Source organism: Vombatus ursinus, unplaced genomic scaffold, assembly GCF_900497805.2.
Source record: "Vombatus ursinus unplaced genomic scaffold, bare-nosed wombat genome assembly UNPS02015255.1, whole genome shotgun sequence".
NCBI classification, from domain to species: domain Eukaryota; kingdom Metazoa; phylum Chordata; class Mammalia; order Diprotodontia; family Vombatidae; genus Vombatus; species Vombatus ursinus.
The window spans coordinates 14463441-14485361 of NW_020955033.1; the positions used below are offsets into that span (position 1 = coordinate 14463441).

A 21921-nucleotide genomic window follows, 5' to 3' on the forward strand; every position below is an offset into this window, starting at 1 on the left:
TAGTTTTCCTAATATTGAACTAGTCCTGCATTCCTGATGTAAACTCCAACTCATTATAGTGTATGATCCTTGTGATATATTGCTATAATGTCCTTGCTAGTTTCCTTCACCACTCAATCAGAAAGTAGCTATTCCAGTGGTAAAAGTTGAAGTGGTTTAGAATAGTGGTCAACTCAAATGATATATTTTAAGTTTATATAATTGTGTTTATTTGCATTGTCATCTAAGTCTTTGTTTCTTTTCATAAAGCCTTGTTACTCTGTAGAGACACAAATAGCTGCATAACATAAAATTGAGAGTAGGAAGGGGGAGGAATACAAGCTCCCAGATGAAATAAAATATTTAAGATTCTAGGTGATTAGGATTTGAAATTGAATGTAACTGATTACCACCAGGAATGAATAAAAGAGTAAAAGCTACATTGAAATTTTCTCCAATTTTCCCAGATGGTAAAACATGTACTGGTACCCTTGGAATTATCCTTGAAGATGTGAATGACAATGCTCCAATCATCCTTGAAGAGAATATTGTACTTTGCAAACCAAAGATGGGACATACAACGGTCGTTGCTGTTGATCCTGATGATCCCATGAATGGGCCTCCATTTGATTTCAAATTAGGTTCTCCTGAAATCCAGAAAATGTGGACAATCACCAGATTGAATGGTACATGATCTGCAACTCAATTTCATGCTTACTAGAAGCCTGATGTGTTGTAAGCACATGGGGTATAAAGAGAGGTACAACACAGATTCTGGTCTCAGGAAACATATAGGAGAGAGACAGAGACAGAGACACAGACACACACACACACACAGATGTATGTTCAGAACTAAACTTGGGCTTCTGAGTAGAAGATAGGTTAAAGTGGGGAAAGATTTGAGGCAGGGAAATCAACCAGAGGTCCATTGCAATAGTTTTGTTTTTGTTTTTGGTTTTTTTTGTGTGTGTGTGTATAAAGCAAGTTTATTTCTGCAAAGGCGGTGCCTTATGTCTCTATATGGAGCAGAGATATGGGGGAAACCCCAGCCATCAACCCCTTGCTTCTGTTGGGGAATCCAGACATTCAGACACCAGCAGCAGAGGGCAGTTCATGATCTTTCCTGGGGACCAAAGATGCTGGGGTCAAGAAGAGTCAGGGAAGTCACTAGCCTTTCAAAATCAACCAGGGTCCAGGGTGGGAGGCCCTGGGCTTCATGTCCATGGGTTGACCTACTCCCAGAGATAGGCTCGTGAAGGTCAGCAGAAGGTCAGTCCCATACTGGGGCAATCGGAACAGGGCCAGGTGTAAGATCAAATCCTTTTCATTCGCCTCATTTTCCTTGGCCATACGCTGCTGGCCGCAGGGGACCCAGGCATCCTGGCAGCCCCAAAGGGGCTGAGTGTGGGAGGAGAGGGGCTGCACAGCCTCTACTTGCTCGCCCCCTGACCCTTGCACCTCTCCCACAGCCTAGAAGTGGTACCGCCCTGCCGCTTCTCCTTGCACGTGCTCCTGCACTGCAGCTCCAGGAGTTCCTTGAGGACACTCTGCTCTGTCCTGCGATGGCAGAAAACTCACTGGTTGTCCGGTACAGGCTGGAAATCAGTCCAGAGCCCCTGGGGGAAGGGTGATGGAGAAGGCTCCCCCAACGGTGGATGGTTTCGTTTGGGGTCCGTAGACGGGTCTGTAAGGAGGCGACGGCGAGAGAAAGGAAAAGGTGTGGGGGGAGTGATGATGCATTTCCTGCCCCTTCCCCCACCAGTGTCCTTGGTCCCCATAACAATAGTTAATGTAAGATGATGAAGCACCAGGGTTTTGTCTGTATGAGTGCAAATGACAGGACGTACAGGAGACATCATGAAGGTAGAAATGACAAGATTTGATAATGGATTGAGTATGAGTTTGAGTATGGAGAGTCAAGGCTGACACCTAGGTAACTGATTGTGTGCTGAAATAATGGTGGTCTTAGCAGTAATAGAAAAGATAGAAAGAGGATAGGCTGTAGAGGGAAAAATGAATTCTTGTTTTGGTGTTTGAGGTACTGTTATATGAAAGACGGATTAGACTTGTTCCCCACCCCACCCTTGGCCTCAGAGAACACAATTAGGAGCAATGGGTAGAAGTTTCCATGGATAATTTTTGTTAAGTGTCAAGGAAAACCTCCTAAAAATATGAGCTGTCTTAAAGTAGAATGGGTTGCCTCAGGAAGTTTCCTAGCACTAGTGATTTGAAGATTTGACTTAGTACTTGTCAGGGATTTTGTGGAAAATTTTGTTATTCAGATATGGGTTGAACTTGATAACCTCCTAATCCATGTAAATGCTAAAATTCTTTGTTTTTTCTTAGAATATCAGCCACAGCTAAAATTTTTGCAATAGTTTCTGCCTAAACCTCCAGTTCTTTTAGAACTTAACCAGTGGCAAGAATTAGTTGTTAATCACTTTCCAAGGTAGTAAACCACTTTATTGCCCTTATTTAATGTTAGTTGTCATTCTATATCAGCCTATCTCTAAAATCATTATCAGTAGTACAGAATGAAGAATTATACTTAAATTGTTTCTGATGATTTATTTCTGAGTTACCCAAAATATCACAAAGCTATTTCATGGAAACCTGTGAATCTTTTAGTTATAGGTAATGAATGAGTGAATAATCTAGAGTGAAATTCTTGATAACAAATTGATGATAACAAATATATGATGCTATAGTTCTCTAATGGCATAAAACCAGAGTTCTCAACATCACAACTAGCCTTGATAATGTCAACTGTGTCTACATATCAAAATACATATGAACCCACATGTGTATGTCTGTATGTGTTCATCATGTGAGAATGAAGCTTTGAAAAATGAAGCTCTGAAGTGTAGTCATTTTTCTAATATTAAGTTATCTAGAAAAGTAAAATATGTTTGCCATAATATGTGAATATAATAGCAACTTATGCAGTTTTTGGTGGCACACTTTCAAAAAGTGAAAGGTACTAAGTATTTTAGTTAATTTCTCTAAACATATGCTGAAAATTACAGATTGTTCTAGAGATAAATACTGGTGGAATATTGTTATTTTGGGTTTAGTAGTAGATTTTCACAGAGATGTTCTATAGAAAGATACGCTGATCAGTACAAATAAAACTGTTTTGTTTGCAGTTATTTGTAGCTAGAGTTCTAGGTAAAGATAGTTATATTATGATTTAAGCAATTATGGAAATTTAACTAAAATAGTTTTTATTGTATCATTCTTTTGCTCATGGTTCTCAATTATCTACCCAATAATGACTAAATTTCTTAGTGTCATATTGTAGACATTCTTGTAATCCAGGTCCAGTCCACCTTTTTAGACTTATCTCAGACAATCCTTTCACATAGTCTTTCCTGGCAAACTGCATGAATCACTTATCCTCACTTCATCCTCTCATTTTCTACCTCCATTCAATGTTCATCAAATTTTGTATGCCTCAAAAACAATTCTCTCACTCCTCTTCCCCATCCCTAATGTTTACCTATTGGAAAAACTATGTATTTTTAGTGGACCAGCTCAATTACCATTTTCTCCATGGAATTTTTTTGTGACCTACCACTGGCCAGAAGTTTCTTGAATTTCTCCTAAGGCTTATTTATTTGCACCTCTCCTATGTACCTGGCATACTTTATTTTGTATTACTGTTATTTTTGCCTTTGTTTCATTTCTCTTCTTAGAGTCTAAACTCCCTGCAGGCAGAGACTGTGCCTTATTCTCCTCTCTATATCTTATTGCCTAGAAAAATGATTTATACAGGTTAAACCCTCAATAAAAGTCATTGAACGATGACACATAGCTCAACAGGGGTGTGATTATAGACAATTGTGATGAAAAATATAGAGTGATAAAAGGATGAGCAACAGTGAATGTAACTTAGAATGTAACTGTGGCTTTTTATTTTCTTTCAGATACATCTGCACATCTTTCATACCAGAATAATGCTCAATTTGGAAAATATTCCATACCTATCACTGTGAGTGATAGACACGGAATGTCTTCAACAAAGATGTTGCATGTTAATCTCTGTGATTGTATTCATCCAGAACAATGTAAATTTGAGAAAGCAGTGTATCCAGACACAAGACTGGGCGCATGGGCCATCCTTGCAATATTGTTGGGTGTAGCATTACTATTTTGTAAGTCTTTTTGTTTAGTTGAACATAATAATGATGCTGGTTGGACTAGATGGTCTCTGAGATTCCTTCAAACCCAGGGATTCTGTGACAATGACATACTATCAGAATACAGGGCTTTATATTTTACAAATTATCTTCCTCATAGCAACCCTGTGAGGGAGATATCATACCATTTTTATCAATGATAAATCTAGGCCTTATACAAATGGTGACTTTCTAAAGGTCAGGCTGCTAGCAAGTGATAGAGCTGAGGATTGAGTCCAGGGCTTCTAATTGCAAGGCTCCTCCTCTTTCCACTGTACAACTTTTAAGTAAATATCTTTTATACTAATATTTAGGAACTAGTATGAAAATCACCATTATATAAGGCCCCCCAAAATGTTATCACTTTCCCTTTGCTTATATTGAGTTCTATACATGGGGATACATATACATATGCATAAATATAATTTGTTTTTCTTTGTTTCACTGCTATAGCAAAAAAAAATTATCACTAAGTAGTCAGCTTACTTGATGATAACCTGTTCTCTGTTTAGCTGGGTTGGTCCTCAGAATGCAGAACTCAGACCATTGTCAGGTCTCTACTTGAAGACTCTCCAGAATAGTACAATCTGTCAGAGATTAAGCTCTATTTTCCTATTCTTTGAGATCCTAGTTTTATCTTACACCACATGGAGGCATCAGAGTAAGACTCCATGAAAAGCAATTACAATTTTTTTAATGTGAGTATATATCACCTATGTATAGGGTATCACAAAAGTCTTAGTGCATATTTATGCTATTAAAGCTTTAAAATGCATTAAAACTTTAGGGACACTATGTATTAATAGAAATGTATAATTTGATCCTTTTGTATTTTGCAGCCATATAAAGATTTAACATAGAACTTAAATCTCTAACAGTGGAGAAAAGATGCAGTGTTTTCCATCAAGAGATAGATCAAGAGCATTTATTCAGGATAGAATGATCTTTCTTTGCCTTGTATGCATAAGAACAATTTATACTTTTTGTATTCATTAGGATATTTGGAGGAAAAAAATCTCTTCCCTAAATAGATATTGTGAAGAGTGTAAATTTTATATGCTGCCCTAAGTTTATATCCTTTTTCTTGTGGGGGTTCTATTAGACTTTGGTTCTATGAGAGAATGCTTAAATTTGTGTAAATACATTGGACTACTGATTTTGAAACCTGAGTTAGCTTGTGTTTGGTCAATTTGGAGTGGCTGAAAGAAACCACTTAAAACCCACTTGAAGGGGCAGCTAGGTGGCGCAGTGGATAGAGCACTGGCCCTGTATTCAGGAGGAACTGAGTTCAAATGTGGCCTCAGACACATAACACTTACTAGCTGTGTGACCCTGGGCAAGTCACTTAACCCCATTGCCTAGCCAAAAAAAAAAAAAAAAAAGAATGCACTTGATGATATTCTTCAATTATATCCAGTTAATCCACAAGTAGAAAAATGAAGAATTGATCCAAGGATCTAAAATAATCAGCTGAACAAATAATCACTATACATACCCTGTATTTCCTGCTTTGCATATTAAACTCAAATGATTCTATTCCTCACCTAGGTGTCTTATTCACCTTAGTCTGTGGAATTTGGAGTCCCTCAAAAGTAAAAAAACCTTTTCCTGATGATATGGCTCAGCAAAATTTAATTATATCAAACACAGAAGCTCCTGGAGATGACAGAGTGGTAAGTAATATGCTTTTAGGAACAAATCTTTAATCATGAATGGATTGTTATTATTGTTATTATTATTATTATTATTATGTAAGACTTTGCTTCTTCACATAAAACAATTTTGATGTCAGTAAAAAAAAATAGTATCAGGTGCCTTGTTAGATAACTCAAGAATATTCAGAAAGCATTTGTTGATGACAGCATTAAATTTTGACATAGTTGCAGTGGCATAATTAAGAGACATTACTAATTAGTTTTCTACTGTAATCAATCTATCAGTAAGCATTTATTAAGTACATTCTATATGCTAGGCCCAAATAAAAATGCAAAGAAAAGGGTGAAAATAGTCTTTGCTCTCAAGGAGCTTACCACGTAGCTAGGGAAACCAGCATATAGATATAAAGGTATATAAAACACATATACATAATAGGGATATAAGATAATTTTGAGGGAAACTTTCCATATTTATGATTTTAAACCTACTGCTTGGGATTGTGTCTTCTTAAGCAATAATAGTGTTTTAGGTAAAAGAGCTGAACATGTTTTGTCTGATTGTTGACCAGATAATAATACCTTTCTATTAAAAAAATAAAGCACTTAATCTATTTTGTTCATTTTACTGGCAGAAAGCATTTCAGGGAAAATTGAACTCTATATAGTTCATTTATCCTACAAATGTCTTTTAAGTCCTTTCACCCTTCTCTTTAAACATAGGAAAACCTTTCCCAAATTCCCTAATAACACATGATAAGAGATGGGGTACATATGAGTATCTAGCCTTTTTTCTCATAGGATTCAAAGCATCTCTTATATAATTTAATATATATTTATTGAATACCTATTGTATGATCAGGACAGTACTACATGGTATTAGGGGTACAAAAGAAACATGAAACATACTTTCTACTTTCATGGATTTTAAAACTTACATGGAGATACAGGTTGTATCATCATGAAACTAGTGAATGTCAATATGAGGCAATGAATGTATGATCAAATGCTGTAAGGTGAATGAGTGTGCAGAGAGTTTAATGAAGGAAGGTGGGACTGTGTATGGGCATACCTTGGAGATACTGAGAGTTCGGTTCCAGATCACGAAGAATAAAGTGAGTCTTACAATAAAGTGAGTCATATGAATTTTCTTCTTTCCCAGTGCATATAAAAGTTATGCTATAATGTAGTCTATTAAGTATACAATAGTGTTATGTCTAAAAACAAGGTACATACTCTAACTAAAAAAATCCTGTATTGTAAAAAATGCTAACCATCATCTGAGCCTTTGATGAGTCATAATCTTTTTGCTGGTATAAGGTCTTGCCTCAGTGTTGATGGCTACTGAACGATAAAGGTGGTGGTTGCTGAATGTTGGGATGAGTGTGGCGATTTCTTAAATAAGACAACAATGAAGTTTGCTCCACCCATTGGCTTTTCCTTTCAGTTGAACTCTTAGAAGCCATTGTAGGGTTATTAATTGGCCTAATGTCAATATTGTTGCGTCTCAGGGAATAGGGAAGCCTGAGAAGAGGTAGGGAGAAAATGGCTGGTAGATGGAATCATCAAAACACACAAAATATTTATCAACTAAATTTGCCAAGCAATTTGACATAGGTTATGTGGGTAGTCATGCAAAACCCATTTCTGTGTAAGCCATGCTGTGAAAGAAAACAGACAAAAAACCCAAGAAAAATAAAGGAAAGGTATCTTTGATCTGCATTCAGGGTCCACCAGTTCTTTGTTTGGAGAGGGCCAGCACCTTTCATTATAAGGCCTTCAGAATTGTCTTGAATCATTGTATTGCTGACAATAGCTAAGCTATTCACAGTAGATCATCATACAATATTGCTGTTACTGTGTACAATGTTCTTCTGGTTCTGCTCATTCCACTTTGCATCAGTCCATGTAATTCTTTCTAGTTTTTTCTGAGAGCATCCCAATTATCATTTCTTATAACATAATAGTGTTTCATCACAATCATATACAACATTTCAGCCATTTCCCCAGTTGGTGGACATCCTCTCAATTTCCAATTCTTTGCCACCATGAAAAGAGCTGCTACAAATATTTTTGTACCTATATGTTCTTTTCCTTTTTTTTTTTTAAATCTCTTTGGAATACACACCTAGTAGTGGTATTGCTGAATTAAAAGGTATGCATGATTTTACAGCCCTTTGGGCATACTTCCAAATTGCTCTCCAGAATGTTTGGATTAATCAATATTCAACTTTACCAACAGGGCATTAGTGTGTTAATTTTCCCACACCTCCTCTAACATTTGTCATTTTCTTTTTTTGTCATATTAGCCAATCTTATTGGTATGTGGTGGTAGCTCAAAGTTGTTTTAATTTGCATTTCTCTAATCAGTAGTGATTTAGAGCATTTTTTTCATATGACTATAAATAGTTTTGATTACTTTGTCTGAAAACTGTCTGTTCATATCATTTGACCATGTATCAATTGAGGAATGGATCATATTTCTATAAATTTGACTCAGTTTTCTACATATTTAAGAAATGAGGTCTTTATCAGAGAAACTTGCTGTAAATTTTTTTTCACAGTAATGATTACTATGTATTTCCCTCCATCCTATTTCCCCCCTGTTTATCCTACTCTCTCCTTTCACTCTGTCCATTCTCAAAAGTGTTTTGCTTCTGATTTTTACCTTCCCCAATGTGCCCTCCCTTTTATTAACCCCCCTTTTCTTATCCCCTTCCCTTTCTACTTTCCTATATACTAAGATAGATTTCTACACTCAACTGAGTATTTATACTATTCCCTCTTTGAGTCAGTTCTGATGAGAGTATGGTTCATGGACTCCCCTCCATGGCAAAATCTCTTTTGGACCTCTTTTATGCCAGATAATTTACCGCATTCTATTGTTACCTTTCCCCTTCTCCCATTGTATTCTTCTTTTTCACCTTTTAATTTTTTTTAAGATAATCATCCCATCATATTCAATTCACATCGTGCTTTCTATGTGCACTCCTTCTAACTGCCCTAATAATGAGAAAGTTTTTAGGAGTTGTAAGTTTCATTTTCCCATATAGGAATGTAAACATTTTAACCTTATTGAATACCTCATGATTTCTCTTTCCTGTTTACCTTTTTATGCTTCTTTTGAGTCTTGCATTTGAAAGTCAAGTGTTCTATTCAGCTCTGGTCTTTTCATCAGAAGTGCTTGAAAGTCTTCTTTTTCATCGAATATCTATTTTCTCCCTCTGAAGGATTATACTCAGTTTTGCTGGATAGATGATTCTTGGTTGTAATCCTAGCTTTTTTGCCCTCCAGAATGTCACAATCCAAGCCCTCCAATCCTTTAACTTGGAAGCTGTTAAATCTTGTGTTATCCTGACTGTGACTCCACAATATTTGAATTTTTTCTTTTTGGCTGCTTGTGATATTTACTCCTTAACCTGAGAACTCAGGAATTTGACTACAATATTCCTAGGAATTTTTCTTTGGGGAATCTCCTTTAGGAGGTGATTGGTAGATTCTTTCAATTTTTATTTTACCCTCTGGTTCTAAAACATCAGGGCAGTTTTCCTTGAAAATTTCTTGAATGATGATGTCTAGGCTCTTTTTTTGATCATGGCTTTCAGATAATCTAATAATTTTTAACAATATATCTACTTGATCTATCTTCCAGATCAGTTGTTTTCCCAATGAGATATTTTACATTGTCTTCTATTTTTCTCATTCTTTTGATTTTGTTTTATTGTTTCTTGATGTCTCATAAAGTCATTAGCTTCCACTTGCCCAATTCTAATTTCTAAGGCATTATTTTCTTCAGTGAGCTTTTGTATCTCCTTTTCCATTGGCCAATTCTGCTTATCAAGGCATTCTTTTCTTCATTGGATTTTTGTGCTTGTTTTAGATTTGGCCTGTTCTGTTCTTTTAAGGTGATGTTTTCTTCAGTATTTTTTTTTTTTTTTTGCTTCTTTTACCAAGCTGTTGATTCTTTTTTCATGATTTTCTTGCATCACTCTCATATCTCTTAATAATTTTTCTTCTACCTCTATTACTTGACTTTTAAAATCTTTTTTTGAGTTCTCCCATGGCCTAGGGCCAATTCATGTTTTTCTTTGAGGCTTTGAATGTAAGAATCTTGACTTTGTTCTATTCTTCTGAGTTTCTGTTTTGATCTTCCCTGTCACCATAGTAACTTTTTTTTTTTGAGGCAATTGGGGTTAAGTGACTTGCCCGGAGTCATACAGCTAGTGAGTGTTATGTGTCTGAGGCCAGATTTGAACTCAGGTCCTCCTGAATCCAGGGCCAGTGCTCTATCCACTGTACCACCTAGCTGCCCCAGTAACTTTCTATAGTCAGGATCTTTTTCTGCTGTTTGTTAATTTTTCAGCCTATTTGTTGACTTTTAACTCTATGCTAAAGTGGGGCCCTGCTTCTCGAATGGAGGGGACACTGTCCAAAGCTTTGGGTTTTGTTGTGCAGCTGTTTTTAGAGATAGTTTTAGAGGTAATTCTGGGGACCTATAAGTTTTTGGTTCTTCCAAGTTGGTATGATCTAGGGAGAGGTGTGTTTATTACTCTCCTGTACTGTGCACTGGTCTGTGTTTTCCACCCTGGAACTGTGACCAGGTCCTGGCTCCCCTGTGGCCACAAACTCTAGTGTGCAAGTGCTTCTCTTTGCCCTGAGACTGATACCTGGGACTGTGACCCAGGTCCAAGTATGGGCAATGCAACAGAGTCCTGCACCCAGTGCCAGCCAAGGGACCCCTGTAATCTCCTTTTGACCAGTTGTCTTAACCCCTTACCATCTGTGGGCTAAGAGGTCTGAAAACCACCACTGCTGGTCACCTCCACGTCCTGCTCCTCATTTGCTGAGGCCCAGTCTGTGCTGGTTTGCACTCCACTCTCACCCTGGTGCAACAAACCTTTTCTGCTGACCGTCTAAGTTGTCTTGGCTTGGAAAATTGTTTCACTACATCCTTTTGTGGGTTCTGCTACTCTAGAATTCCTTTTAAAGCATTACTTAAAGGCAATTGGAGAAGTTTGGGAGAGAACTCAGATGAGTCCCTGCCTTTTCTCCATCATTGTGGCTAATCTTCTGTTGAAGACCCTGTCTTTCTAAGCCCAACTTGGTATACTGATCATTCTTCTTGGTAAAGAACACAGAAACAAAATCAGAATTGCATATTTCTGCCCTTTAACCTATCTTTAGCCAATTACTTTCCCTTTCTGGTGTCAGCAGGATTTTACAAGAGATTAGACACAGATGTGAGAAGTTTCAAATGAAGAACTGACATGTCTTGGTGATTAATGGAGACCTGAGGGTTAAAGGAAAGAATGTATCACTGAAAGAAAGAGATGAATTAGTTTGTGGAGTTTATTTGTTATTACATTAATATAGTAGGGTTGGCCACAATGAAAAATGCTGGGATTTTTTCCCTTTTTCTATGCTTGTGTTTAACTGGTATATGCAGACAACATATCAAATAGTAATATCTTAGCTTCTCTATGTGTTAGTTACAATAAGGTAGATCAATTCTAGGTTTGTCTACCCAAGAAAACATGCTATGCTTTCCCATTCAATTAGACTTTTAAAACCTCTTCCAGTAACTAATATTCATGTTTAATTCCTCCTCTAAAGTCCTAACCTAGTCATTCATCATGGCATGGAGGTGATGCCAAACTTTGGAAGGCTATACTTGCTGGCCGCAGGGCCTACAAAGCTGAAAAGTATCTGGGACTAGTGACAAGAATGTGTATCATGTAGAAGCCTGTCTAAATTTTGAGGCACTTACTATCAGAAATTAGTTACCAGGTAATTTTTTTTTTAGGCATAATAACTCCTAGAGACTATCTACTAAGGTGTGGAGGGCATAGGCACACTGATGAAATTATAGCTCTTTTATAGTTTTAAAGTTGCAAATCATGATAAACTAGTAGCTTTAGAAACATTTCAAAGTAGAATATGAAATAAAAATAATATTTAAGGAAATGAAAGACCTAAGAGTGGTTCAATACATTTCTCACAAATACTGTTTTAAACTATTGTATAAGAAAATGAGAGCTCCTGACAAAGTCATATGGGAGCATTTGAGAAAGAAAAGATCTTTTGCTCAAGACTTCAGGGAAGACTTCAGGGAGGAGGTGGCATCTATGCTGAACTTTGGAGGAAGCTGGTTATCCTGAAAGGTGCTGGTGAGCAGGGAATGTGTCCAGGCATGTGGGTCAGTCTTTATGGAAGAATGTTGGGTTTGGGGGATATATATATATGTGTGTGTGTGTGTTTGTGTGTGCGTGCATGCGCACATGTATATGCACGTTGGTGTATCTATGTATATATACATGTATCTATGTATATGTACATATATGTTTACATATTTATACATTATATAAAAAATAGTTATATAATATGTAAATATATTTATTGTATATTAATATTCTGTTTATTCATATTTCATTTATTCTCATTCATATTCCACATATTCATATTCTATTTGGCTGTAACATAGACTAAAATGCCAGGCTGTACAGATTAGCTCTTGTCCTATTGACTGTAGGGAGTCACCAATGTTTCGGCAGTGTATATTGACTTAAGTATTGATAAAATTAGGTTGGCACTTGAATGGATAAGTTAGAAAAGGGTGAGACTGGAGGAAGTAGAGATTGATCAGGATCATTATCTCAATATAAGAGAAGATTAGGGCCTAAATTAGAGTGGTAGCATTGTGAGTGGAGAGAAGGAGGAAGAACATGAGATGCTATGGAGATAGAATCGATGAGACTGGGCAATTGATTGGATTTATAGGATATGGGAGAAGGAAAACTTAAAGAATGTCCAAAGATTTTGAGCATGGATAATTGGAAAAAATGGTGGTATTGTCTAAAGAATAGGAAATTTGGATTGAGAGCCAGATATAGTTGAAAAAAGTGATGTTCAGATTGAGAAATGAATTTAATGTTCATTATGAGATTCAAGTGGAAATTGCCACCAGGAAAAAGGAGATGTGAAGCTGGAATTTAAGAGAATGGTCTTGATATATAGATTTTGAAGTCATTTGAGAAGTGTGAGGGACCTTAGAGACCATTAAGTCCAAACCTCTGATTTTACAAATGAGAAAATGATTTGCCCAAGATCACACAGCTAGTGGCTGAATTGAGATTTGAACCCAAGTCATTAGTGGCTTATCCATTACCCTTCACTGTCTCATAAAGTGGTCATTGAACCCATGGAAGAGGATAACATAATCAAAAGCAAGCATATAGAAAAAACGAGAGTTACAAATACAACTTATCCCAGGAAATGAATTAAAGCAAAAAGTAAATGAAACATTAATGCTCTTTTAAAACAAATATTTAGAGCAATTTTTCCACAGTAGAAGGTGACAACTTGAATTTTAGATGTGCTGAATTTAAAGTGACAGAGCAACAAATGTCTACTTGAAGATACCACACCAAACCTTAGGTAAGTGGTAATAAAGGAAAATATAGAAATATTAGTCATCTGTATAGAGGTGTTATCATGTAACTATCAAATGTATGAAACCTCAGGGAGAAGAGAGACTAATAAAAAAATAGAAGGTAATAGACAAGGTTGATGCTTAACATCCATTATTTGACAATGATGTAGATTGTGTATATGATTCAGGGTTGTGCTGGAGTCAGTTGGAACCAGATTACCAACAGCTAAAGTATTAATATGAGTTATAAATTATTAAATTTTCAGTGAATTTATACCTCAGAAATCAATCAATTCTACAAATTAGGTCTTGATTTATTGTTTTGCTAATTGTCTAAAACTAAGAAAGTAGTGGAGAAAATGTTAATGCAAATTAAATGTAAAAATAGTATCTTGCTGAACAGTTTTTTTTTTCTGGAGAGCTGATTATTTGACATTTCCCAGCACACCACTATTGTTGATCATTATTTTCAAATGTTGCTACAATAAATCAACTTGGCAGCTCCAGGGAGATTTTTATAATGATATTTATAAGTCTAGAAAAAAATGTGAAAGTAGTGCCACCAAAAGCTCACTTTTTTCAAATAAGCTTTCATTGATATTTTCTATTTCTTGTATCACCATAATAGCCTTTCTCTACTCCTCTCCCTGCAAGAGAACCATCCCATACAACAAATGGTATTTTTTTTTTTGCTTTTTGGTGAGGGAATAGGGGTTAAGTGACTTGCCCAGGGTCACACAGCTAGGAAGTGTCATGTGTCTGAGGCCAGATTTGAACTCAGGTCCTCCTGACTACAAGGCCAGAGCTCTATCTACTGCGCTACCTAGCTGCTCCTACAAATGGTATTTTTGGAGAGGGGGAAAAAAGTCAGAATAACTTGTCAATACATTGAAAAAGTCTGAAAACATTTGCAACATGTAACACTTTTGGACCTCTCACCTCCACAAAGGGAATATCATCTCTTATCTCTTCATTTGTGTCCTACTTGACCCTTATAATTTTCTTAACTTTTGATTTGGGGGAATATCATTATTCTTTCCATTTATATTGTTGTGGTTACTATGTATATTGTTTTCTTGGCTCTGTTTACGTCACTCTGTATCAGTTCATGTAGATCTTTCCATGCTTCTCAGTATTCATCACATGCATCATTTCCTACAGCACAGTAATATTCAATTAATTGATGTACCACAATTTGTTTAGTCATTCCCTAATTGATGAGTATTACTGTTTCCAGTTCTTAGCTATCACAAAAAGTGCTGCTATAAATACTTTTTAGTATATGAGGATTTTTTTTCCTTTTGATGGCTTTCTTGGGGGCAAGTTCAGTAGGAGAGTCTCTGATTTAAAGGGTATGGACATTTTATTCACTTTATTTGCATAATTCCAAATTGTTTTCCAAAATGTTTGTACCATTTCACAGTTCCACCAACAATGTATTAATGTACTTATCCTTAGGCAACCCCTGCCATTTTTTTTGTTTTTTTTGTTTTTGTTTTTACCAATATGCAGGGTATGAGATGAATCTTCTGAGTTGTTTTGATTTGTATTTCTCTTATTATTAGTGACTTGGAGCATTCTTTCACAAGTTTATGAATATTTTGCACTTTTTTTGATAACTGATTGTTCATGTCTTTTGACCATTTATCAGGGAATAGCTATCAGTTTTATACATATTTCTTAAGGGTTTGGTATCCAAGACATATAAACACTTATCAGAAAAATTTGATACAAATATCCCCCCCCTTCCACCATTTCTCTTCTTATCCTAGATGTATTAATGTTGTCTGTGTAGAAGGTGATTTTTCAGTTTCAAGTTCCTCTTCTGTTGTAGACAAAGTATTATTTTCCTTCAGTTACTTTACTTCAATATTTTTTTAAGGTGGCCCTGTTCCCACTGATTCTCTTTCCCTCCCTTTCTTCTCATTTTGATACTTCTTCCCTTTAGGGTTTTGTTTATTAGTTCCTTTTTCCTCTCCTGCTTTTATGTGGTAAATATTTCTTCTTCTTTTTTTCCTTTCAGTCAAATAGGTTTACCCTTCTCCAACCATTCAGCTAGTCATGTTCCTTAGTTTTGAAATTCCATTTTTTGATCCCCTTTCCAAAAAGGATTTCTCTCTCTCTTCATTAAATACTTTGTTTACTCTAGAGCAGGTCCCACCTTTGGTAGGCCACAGGTTGGGCAGGCCTGCTCTAGACCCTCCTTCTCTGATTCATGATCACTATAATTATCTGGTCTTCCTATTTTGTCTATATTCTTCATGCAGTCAAAGCTCCCAAGGTAACCATTCTAGGCTCCTCTCTAGGTGCTGTCTGACACTGCCTGGTAGGGCTTGCCCCCGGGTGCCAGTTATTGTATGTGTCAGAGACCCTATCTCACGGTAGAGTCACTTCCCTACCACATCTCTGATTATGCATTCCAACACTAATCTGTTGAACTTTTATTCTACATTTGCTGGAAATCTCTTTCATGTGTTGACTTCTCTAGGTGGCAGTTACTCGTAGGGGTTCCATCTCCCCCTTCTAGGACAAGTTGACATTTCAAGCATAAAATCCCCCAGGGCTTATCTAGTGTAAAGTTTCTTCACCAATCATCTCTTGTCACTCATGGGAGCATTTATCAGTGGAACCCCCTCCTACTTTTAAGCCCTCCTTCATTTTTCAACCTTTTTTAATCTTTTCTCCCTCCTCCTCACCTGCTCCCCTGTAGGCTCTTTTCTTTATGAGACCACAGCTTTCTCCTTCCCCTCATTGGTAGCACATGATTTGGCACGGGCACATCACTCACTCTTCTCTATCCCCCAGTTTTCCTCCCTTCGTTTTATGTACTTCCCATGTTGTAATATAGTCCCACAAAAGAAATATTCTCCTGTAGGCAGGGTGTCTCCAGGTTCTATCCATAATATTCCCTTTCTACTTCCTCTACCAGATTTCCACCTTTGTCCCTATCTCTTTGTGTACATTTGGTAAGAAGTCTTTTACTCATCTTTCTGTTGTCACTCTGTTGGCTGTTGCTTTTCTTGCTTGTTACCTTTCTTCACTCCTCCTATATTTCTATTTTTTGGGGTATTTGAGAAGCAAATGATATCTTCAGTTCTGGTTCTTTTTTAAAAATGTTTCAAATGTTTCTTATTGAATGTCCATCTTTTGTCTTGTATGGTTAAGCTCAGATTTGTACTGACTCCCAAATGGGGCCACAAAGAGTCAGATACAACTGAAACAACTGGGCTTATCCTGAGCTCCATTGCTCTTTGGAACATATTGTATTGCCTTCTTTTTCTAGAGTATGCAGAGTAGTCTTGTGCTATTCAAATATCCTTTCCTTTTTATTTAAAGGTTTTTCCTTTGATGCCTTGCAAAACTTGATTCTGAATTGAATTGTTAAATTTAACCATTATGTATGATGGATTTTGCAGCCTTGGAATTTTTTTCTAGAGGTGACCTATGGATTCTTTCAGTTGAAGTTACATTTTCTTATGTTTAGAAGTTCTGGGCAGTTTTCTGCTATTATTTCTTTCATCATAGTGTTTTTTTTTTTTTTTTTTTGTCCTGTCTTGTTCTTCTGGGAGACCTAGGAGTAGCATGCTGTGGTTCCATATTCTCCTCGACTTTCACAATTTTGTCTGTCTCATCAAGTGTTGGATCATTTTCCTTTATTTTGAAATATTTCTTCATAAATGCCTACACTTATTTACTAGATCTGGGGGCCATGTTTCCTTATGTTGTTACTGTTTTTCCTGTGGGTTCATCTGTTTATTTTTAAGGTTTCTTAAGTTTTCTTCTAAGATCTTTTACTTTAGCCACAAAAGGCATAAGTGATTTAGAATGATAGTGGAGATAGTGGAGATCAGGTGAGGGTTTTTTCTAGATAAGGAATGTATGGACATGTTTGTAGGCCATACAGAATGAGCCAGTAGATAAAGAGAGACTGAAAATAAGTGATAGAATGAGGATGACAGAGAGCATAATCTGAGATAGGATGGAGCACAATCACTTAAGGAGATTGTTGGTCAGTTGTTTCAGTTATATCTGACTCTTTGCAGCCCCATTTGGGGCTTTCTTGGCAAAGATATTCCAGTGGTTTACTATTTTCTTCAGCTTGTTTTACAGGTGAGGAAACTGAAGTAAACAAGGTTCAATGAGTTGCCCAGGCTCACAAAAACTAATAAGAGTCTGAAAACACATCTGAACTCATGAAGAGGCATCTTTTCCTGACTCCAGGTTTAGCACTGTATCCACCGCACCACCTAGCTACCCCAACATTTAGGATGCATAGCTCTCAGTTTAGGTGCCACCCCCTCCTACCCTTCCATTCTTCCCAAATGAAAGAGTTCTCTTCCCTGTCCGATTTTTGTGAAGTACTTTGACTAGTGTGCTCCTTTGACCCTGTCACTTCCCAGCTTGTATTCTATTTATCTGCATACATGTTGTGTAACATACACTCCCACCATTCCCTACAGCAGAATGCAAACTTCTTGGCAGCACAGACTGTCATTTTTTAATCACTGTATCCCTAGTTCTTACTGTAATATGTGATTAACTTTTATCGAAACAATGCTAAGGGCAGACCTGCTTTCCAATGAATTTCATTCCATAACACATACTAGAGTACAAATAGCAAAGTTTAATTACCTAAATATTATTGCAAATCAATGTATTCCTCTTTCTTTTGTACCTGTCATCATGCTTTGCATTCCTTGATCACATGACATAAATGGCCCTATTTTCTTTCAGTGTTCCACAAATGGATTTGCTACACAGATGCTTAACGGTAATGGCCAAGGTTTTTGTGGCACATCGGGATCAGGAATTAAAAATGGGGGACAGGAATGCTTTGAAATGATGAAAGGAGGACATCAGACCTTGGAATCCTGTCGAGGAGGAGGCCATCACACTCTGGAATCCTGTCAAGGAGGGCATCACACCCTGGAATCCTGTCAAGGAGGACATCACACCCTGGATTCTTGCAGGAGTGGAGGACATGTTGAAGTTGATACCTGCAGATATACATACTCTGAGTGGCACAATTATACTCAACCACGTCTTGGTGAAGTGAGTTTTCTGGGTAGTCTTCAGGCTATAATGTTTGTATTAGAATTTTTGAGAATATATGTGAGTGTGTATATATAGATATATAGATGTCTATATCTACATATCTATATGTGTGCATCTTTTGTACACATATCTAGATGTATATATAGATCTATATATAGACTTTATATATATACATCTTTATATACACACATTTATACAAATATATGTATAATATGTGTGTATACACATGTATATATAAGTATATATACATACTTATACTGAATGGTAAACTTGTAATAATAGGCTAAACTATATTTTTGGGAACAGTTATTCCATATTTTCAGTGTATATTTATGTTTAGTCAGAAACAGATTTTGCTTTATCCATTACATTTCACTTAATATGTATCTTCAATACCATTAACATGTCTAATGCCACTCATTAAAACTCTTTTATATCATTTAAGTGTTTCACTGTACAAAGTCACTTAATCTAGTAGAATTTAGAAAAAAACACGTACTTAAAATTTACAGACTCCTTAAGTCTGCATGTTTTACTGTCTGTACTCCCTCTCTCCCAACAAGTTCGTGACACATATATAGGGCTTTGAGAGGTGAATAGAGAATGAGAAAAACAGATATTCTAACCACTTTCTTCTGTCTCTAAGATTTCCAATGCTTTGAGCACCTTTTTATTCATATATCTCAAAGTCCTTAATCTTTTTTGGATCTTTACCTGAGATAGGAAGGATTTATGACTTATTATTGATCTATTGCCTATTGTGGGTAAATCCAAGTCTATGCCCAGTGTTGTTTGTTTTTTGTGACTCTGGTTTTCATGTCACAAGGTAACTCTAAGCACAAATTGGAAAGAGGGTAGGATTGTGGAACCATTTACCTGTGGTTCTTTGGTTCAATACACTGTGCTTGGAAGCTTATTCTTTGGGAAAGCTTCTGGTGACTGGGCACTTTACAGCAAAAGCTGTGCAAATCAGTACCAATTATGGACAAGGAAATTTGGTAGACAAAGAACAAGAGGATTGAGACAGAGACGTCTTTTCAAAATGTCTAACCTTCAAATGAACTTCATTTTGTGTTTCTCATGTAATTTCATTGATTTTATTTGAACTATGTGGAAGAATTTTTCATTGTTGCTAATTGTTTGGTGGAACTTGATTTTGATGTACAGAGATATGGCTCTAGATTGTTTACCAAATGTATTGAACCAAAACTGCAAAGATCAGAATCCTGGTTCTACCTACATTTCACGAGCAAATACTGCTTTTAGTTGTGATTTCCTGATGGAACCATGATTATGAAGAACACATTTGTGCACAACCTTCTAACTGCATGATTGCTAGAGATCTGCTAAATGTTGATTTTATAGTGTGCTTATGATACCGGCCAACCATGTACATTTTTTGTGTGTAGGAATCCATTAGAGGACACACTCTGGTTAAAAATTAAGCAATCAAAGGTAAATAAAAATAATTTTTACATTCATCTACTTAGGTGCCTCTTTAAAAATAATAAAATGTGTTTTCTTACTTTGTAGAAGTTGCATCTCTGCAACCAGAATGAAGACAACACCAATGCTCAAGACTGTGTTCTTACATATAACTATGAAGGAAGAGGCTCCACAGCTGGCTCTGTAGGATGTTGCAGTGAGCGCCATGAAGAAGAAGGGCTTGAATTTTTAGATCATCTGGAACCCAAATTTGCTACATTAGCACAAACATGCATGAAGAGATAAATGTGTTGCCAATAGTTCTACACTTTTTTTCCAGATAGTTTGGAGGGCTCCAAAAAGGACAAAAAAAAATAAATTTGATGACTATCATGAGGGTGAATTTTTCTTCATTTTGAAGGGAGGGTTTACTTACTCACCCTCACACATTTTTTTCCCCTGCAAGTCTATTTACCTCTTCCAAGAGGCCAACATATGGCAAAATGAAATAAATTATCTTGGGGGCAAATAGACAAATGACTGTTTCTAAGGCTCCATTATAAGGATTAAAAGTTCTGTATTCACTTGTATACTTGTTCCTATCTCCTTCCCTCATCCTAAAAAGCAAAAATATTTTGCCATTAAAACTTGGTTGATGTGACAGCATACCAAGTGATTTCCATGCCAACAGTCTTGTAGACTATAAGAATTTCAAACCATTTCAATATAATAAGACAATACTTGGAACTTTTGTCGGGTGATGTGCCTTGATCATATAGAATGATGAGAGAGAGTGGAAAGAAAGGGGAGAGAGAGAAGGAGGGAAGAGGAGAGAAGAAGGAGGGAAGCAGAGGGGGAGAGAGACACTTTTATACTCACTACCTTAAAACAATAACATTAAAAAAAAGTAGCTCTTATTAAACTAACTGAACATAATACTGACTCTTGAGTCAGAGGACTTGGACTCAAATTCTCCCTTTGAAGCTTACTATTTGTATGACTTTTGGTAAGTCTCTTAACCTTCCTCTGCCTCAGTTTCCTCATCTGTAAAATCAGGGGCCCAGCACCTTATCTGTAATCTTACATTAAATATATTGAACTACTTTATTTTTCTTTATTCTCTCTGTGAGTTAGAAGCCCTTACTCATTTCTCTGAATTGGTTGTTCCCTTCCATTCGTTGGCAGAAATAAGAATGACCTTTCAGTACTAAAACTGCAGGATGAACAACATGATTTTGTCTTTGAAGAGGTGAGAAGAATGACTTGCTTCTGATTGGATATTCTCTTTTCCATATGAAGATTAGCTCTAATAATGTACAGCATTGCAACATGCTAAACTCTCTTTTACCACTTATGAACAATGATGTAGACAGTAAGTTTTAATAGTTGTTTGGTTTTCCACAACTCCCTTGAAACTTGCACAGTGACTAGTACATTTTTAAAAGAGTTATGATTATACGACTGAACTTAGTAAGCCACAAACAGCAAAGACTGAATGCATATGAAGTATTTTGCGTCATAATCAGATCAAAATAACAGTCAATATTTCATGATATAATTATTATTTTCACGTCAATTAGTCATAATGAGCAAAGAAAGCATATTGATTGCTTTTACATGGCCAAAGCAAGCTTTTGATAGTTCCCAGAATAGTTGGGCTATGAACATTCCCTAAACAAGGAAGCATGGAGGTCTAGCTACCTGTGTTCCCCTGAGTTTATGCATTATGAGATATATAAATGAACCTCAGGACACCTTCTTTCTTGGCCTACATATCATTTCTTTCTTTCTACACTTTCTTTCCCCTCTCTACTTCTACCTCCTTTCTACATAAGATGGACTTCTACAAATGTTCCTTTATCTTCTCCTGCTTCAAGAAGCATTGAAATTAGGGATAGCTAGGTGGCGCAGTTGATAGAGCACCAACCTTGGAGTCAGGAGGACCTGAGTTCAAATCCTGCCTCGGACACTTAACACTTACTTGCTGTATGACCCTGGGCACTAAGTCACTTAACCCCAATTGCCTCACCAAAAAAAAAAAAAGAAAAGAAAAATAAAGGAATCATTATAATTTAAGAGTAGTCACTGCCTCCTCACACTTTGCTATTTCCTAGGACTGCCCCACAAACGCTATCAATTTGAGATTTAATTAGAATAACAAGGAAATTAGTCATTGGAAGATTGAATTGTCACACCTTAAGTT

At 36.5% G+C, this 21921-nt stretch overlaps 1 protein-coding gene and 1 pseudogene across 2 annotated transcripts in view; one reads left to right on the forward strand and one right to left on the reverse strand.

Moving 5' to 3' along the window:
- The window catches only part of LOC114031823 (desmocollin-2-like), a 66571-nt gene extending 44889 nt beyond the window's left edge, over nt 1–21682 (forward strand). Inside the window, exons 12-17 of one of the 2 annotated variants that reach the window (XM_027846956.1) lie at nt 447–665; nt 3906–4133; nt 5706–5830; nt 17973–18290; nt 19703–19748; nt 19827–19919. In XM_027846956.1, the coding sequence (XP_027702757.1) occupies nt 447–665; nt 3906–4133; nt 5706–5830; nt 17973–18290; nt 19703–19738 (926 nt within the window). In that variant the 3' untranslated portion in view covers nt 19739–19748; nt 19827–19919. Of the gene's footprint in view, nt 1–446; nt 666–3905; nt 4134–5705; nt 5831–17972; nt 18291–19702; nt 19749–19826 lie in introns of both variants that reach the window. The other variant, XM_027846955.1, reaches the window with a different exon arrangement.
- LOC114031720 lies at nt 1091–1838 on the reverse strand (annotated as a pseudogene).
- Nucleotides 21683–21921: the final 239 nt, after the last annotated feature.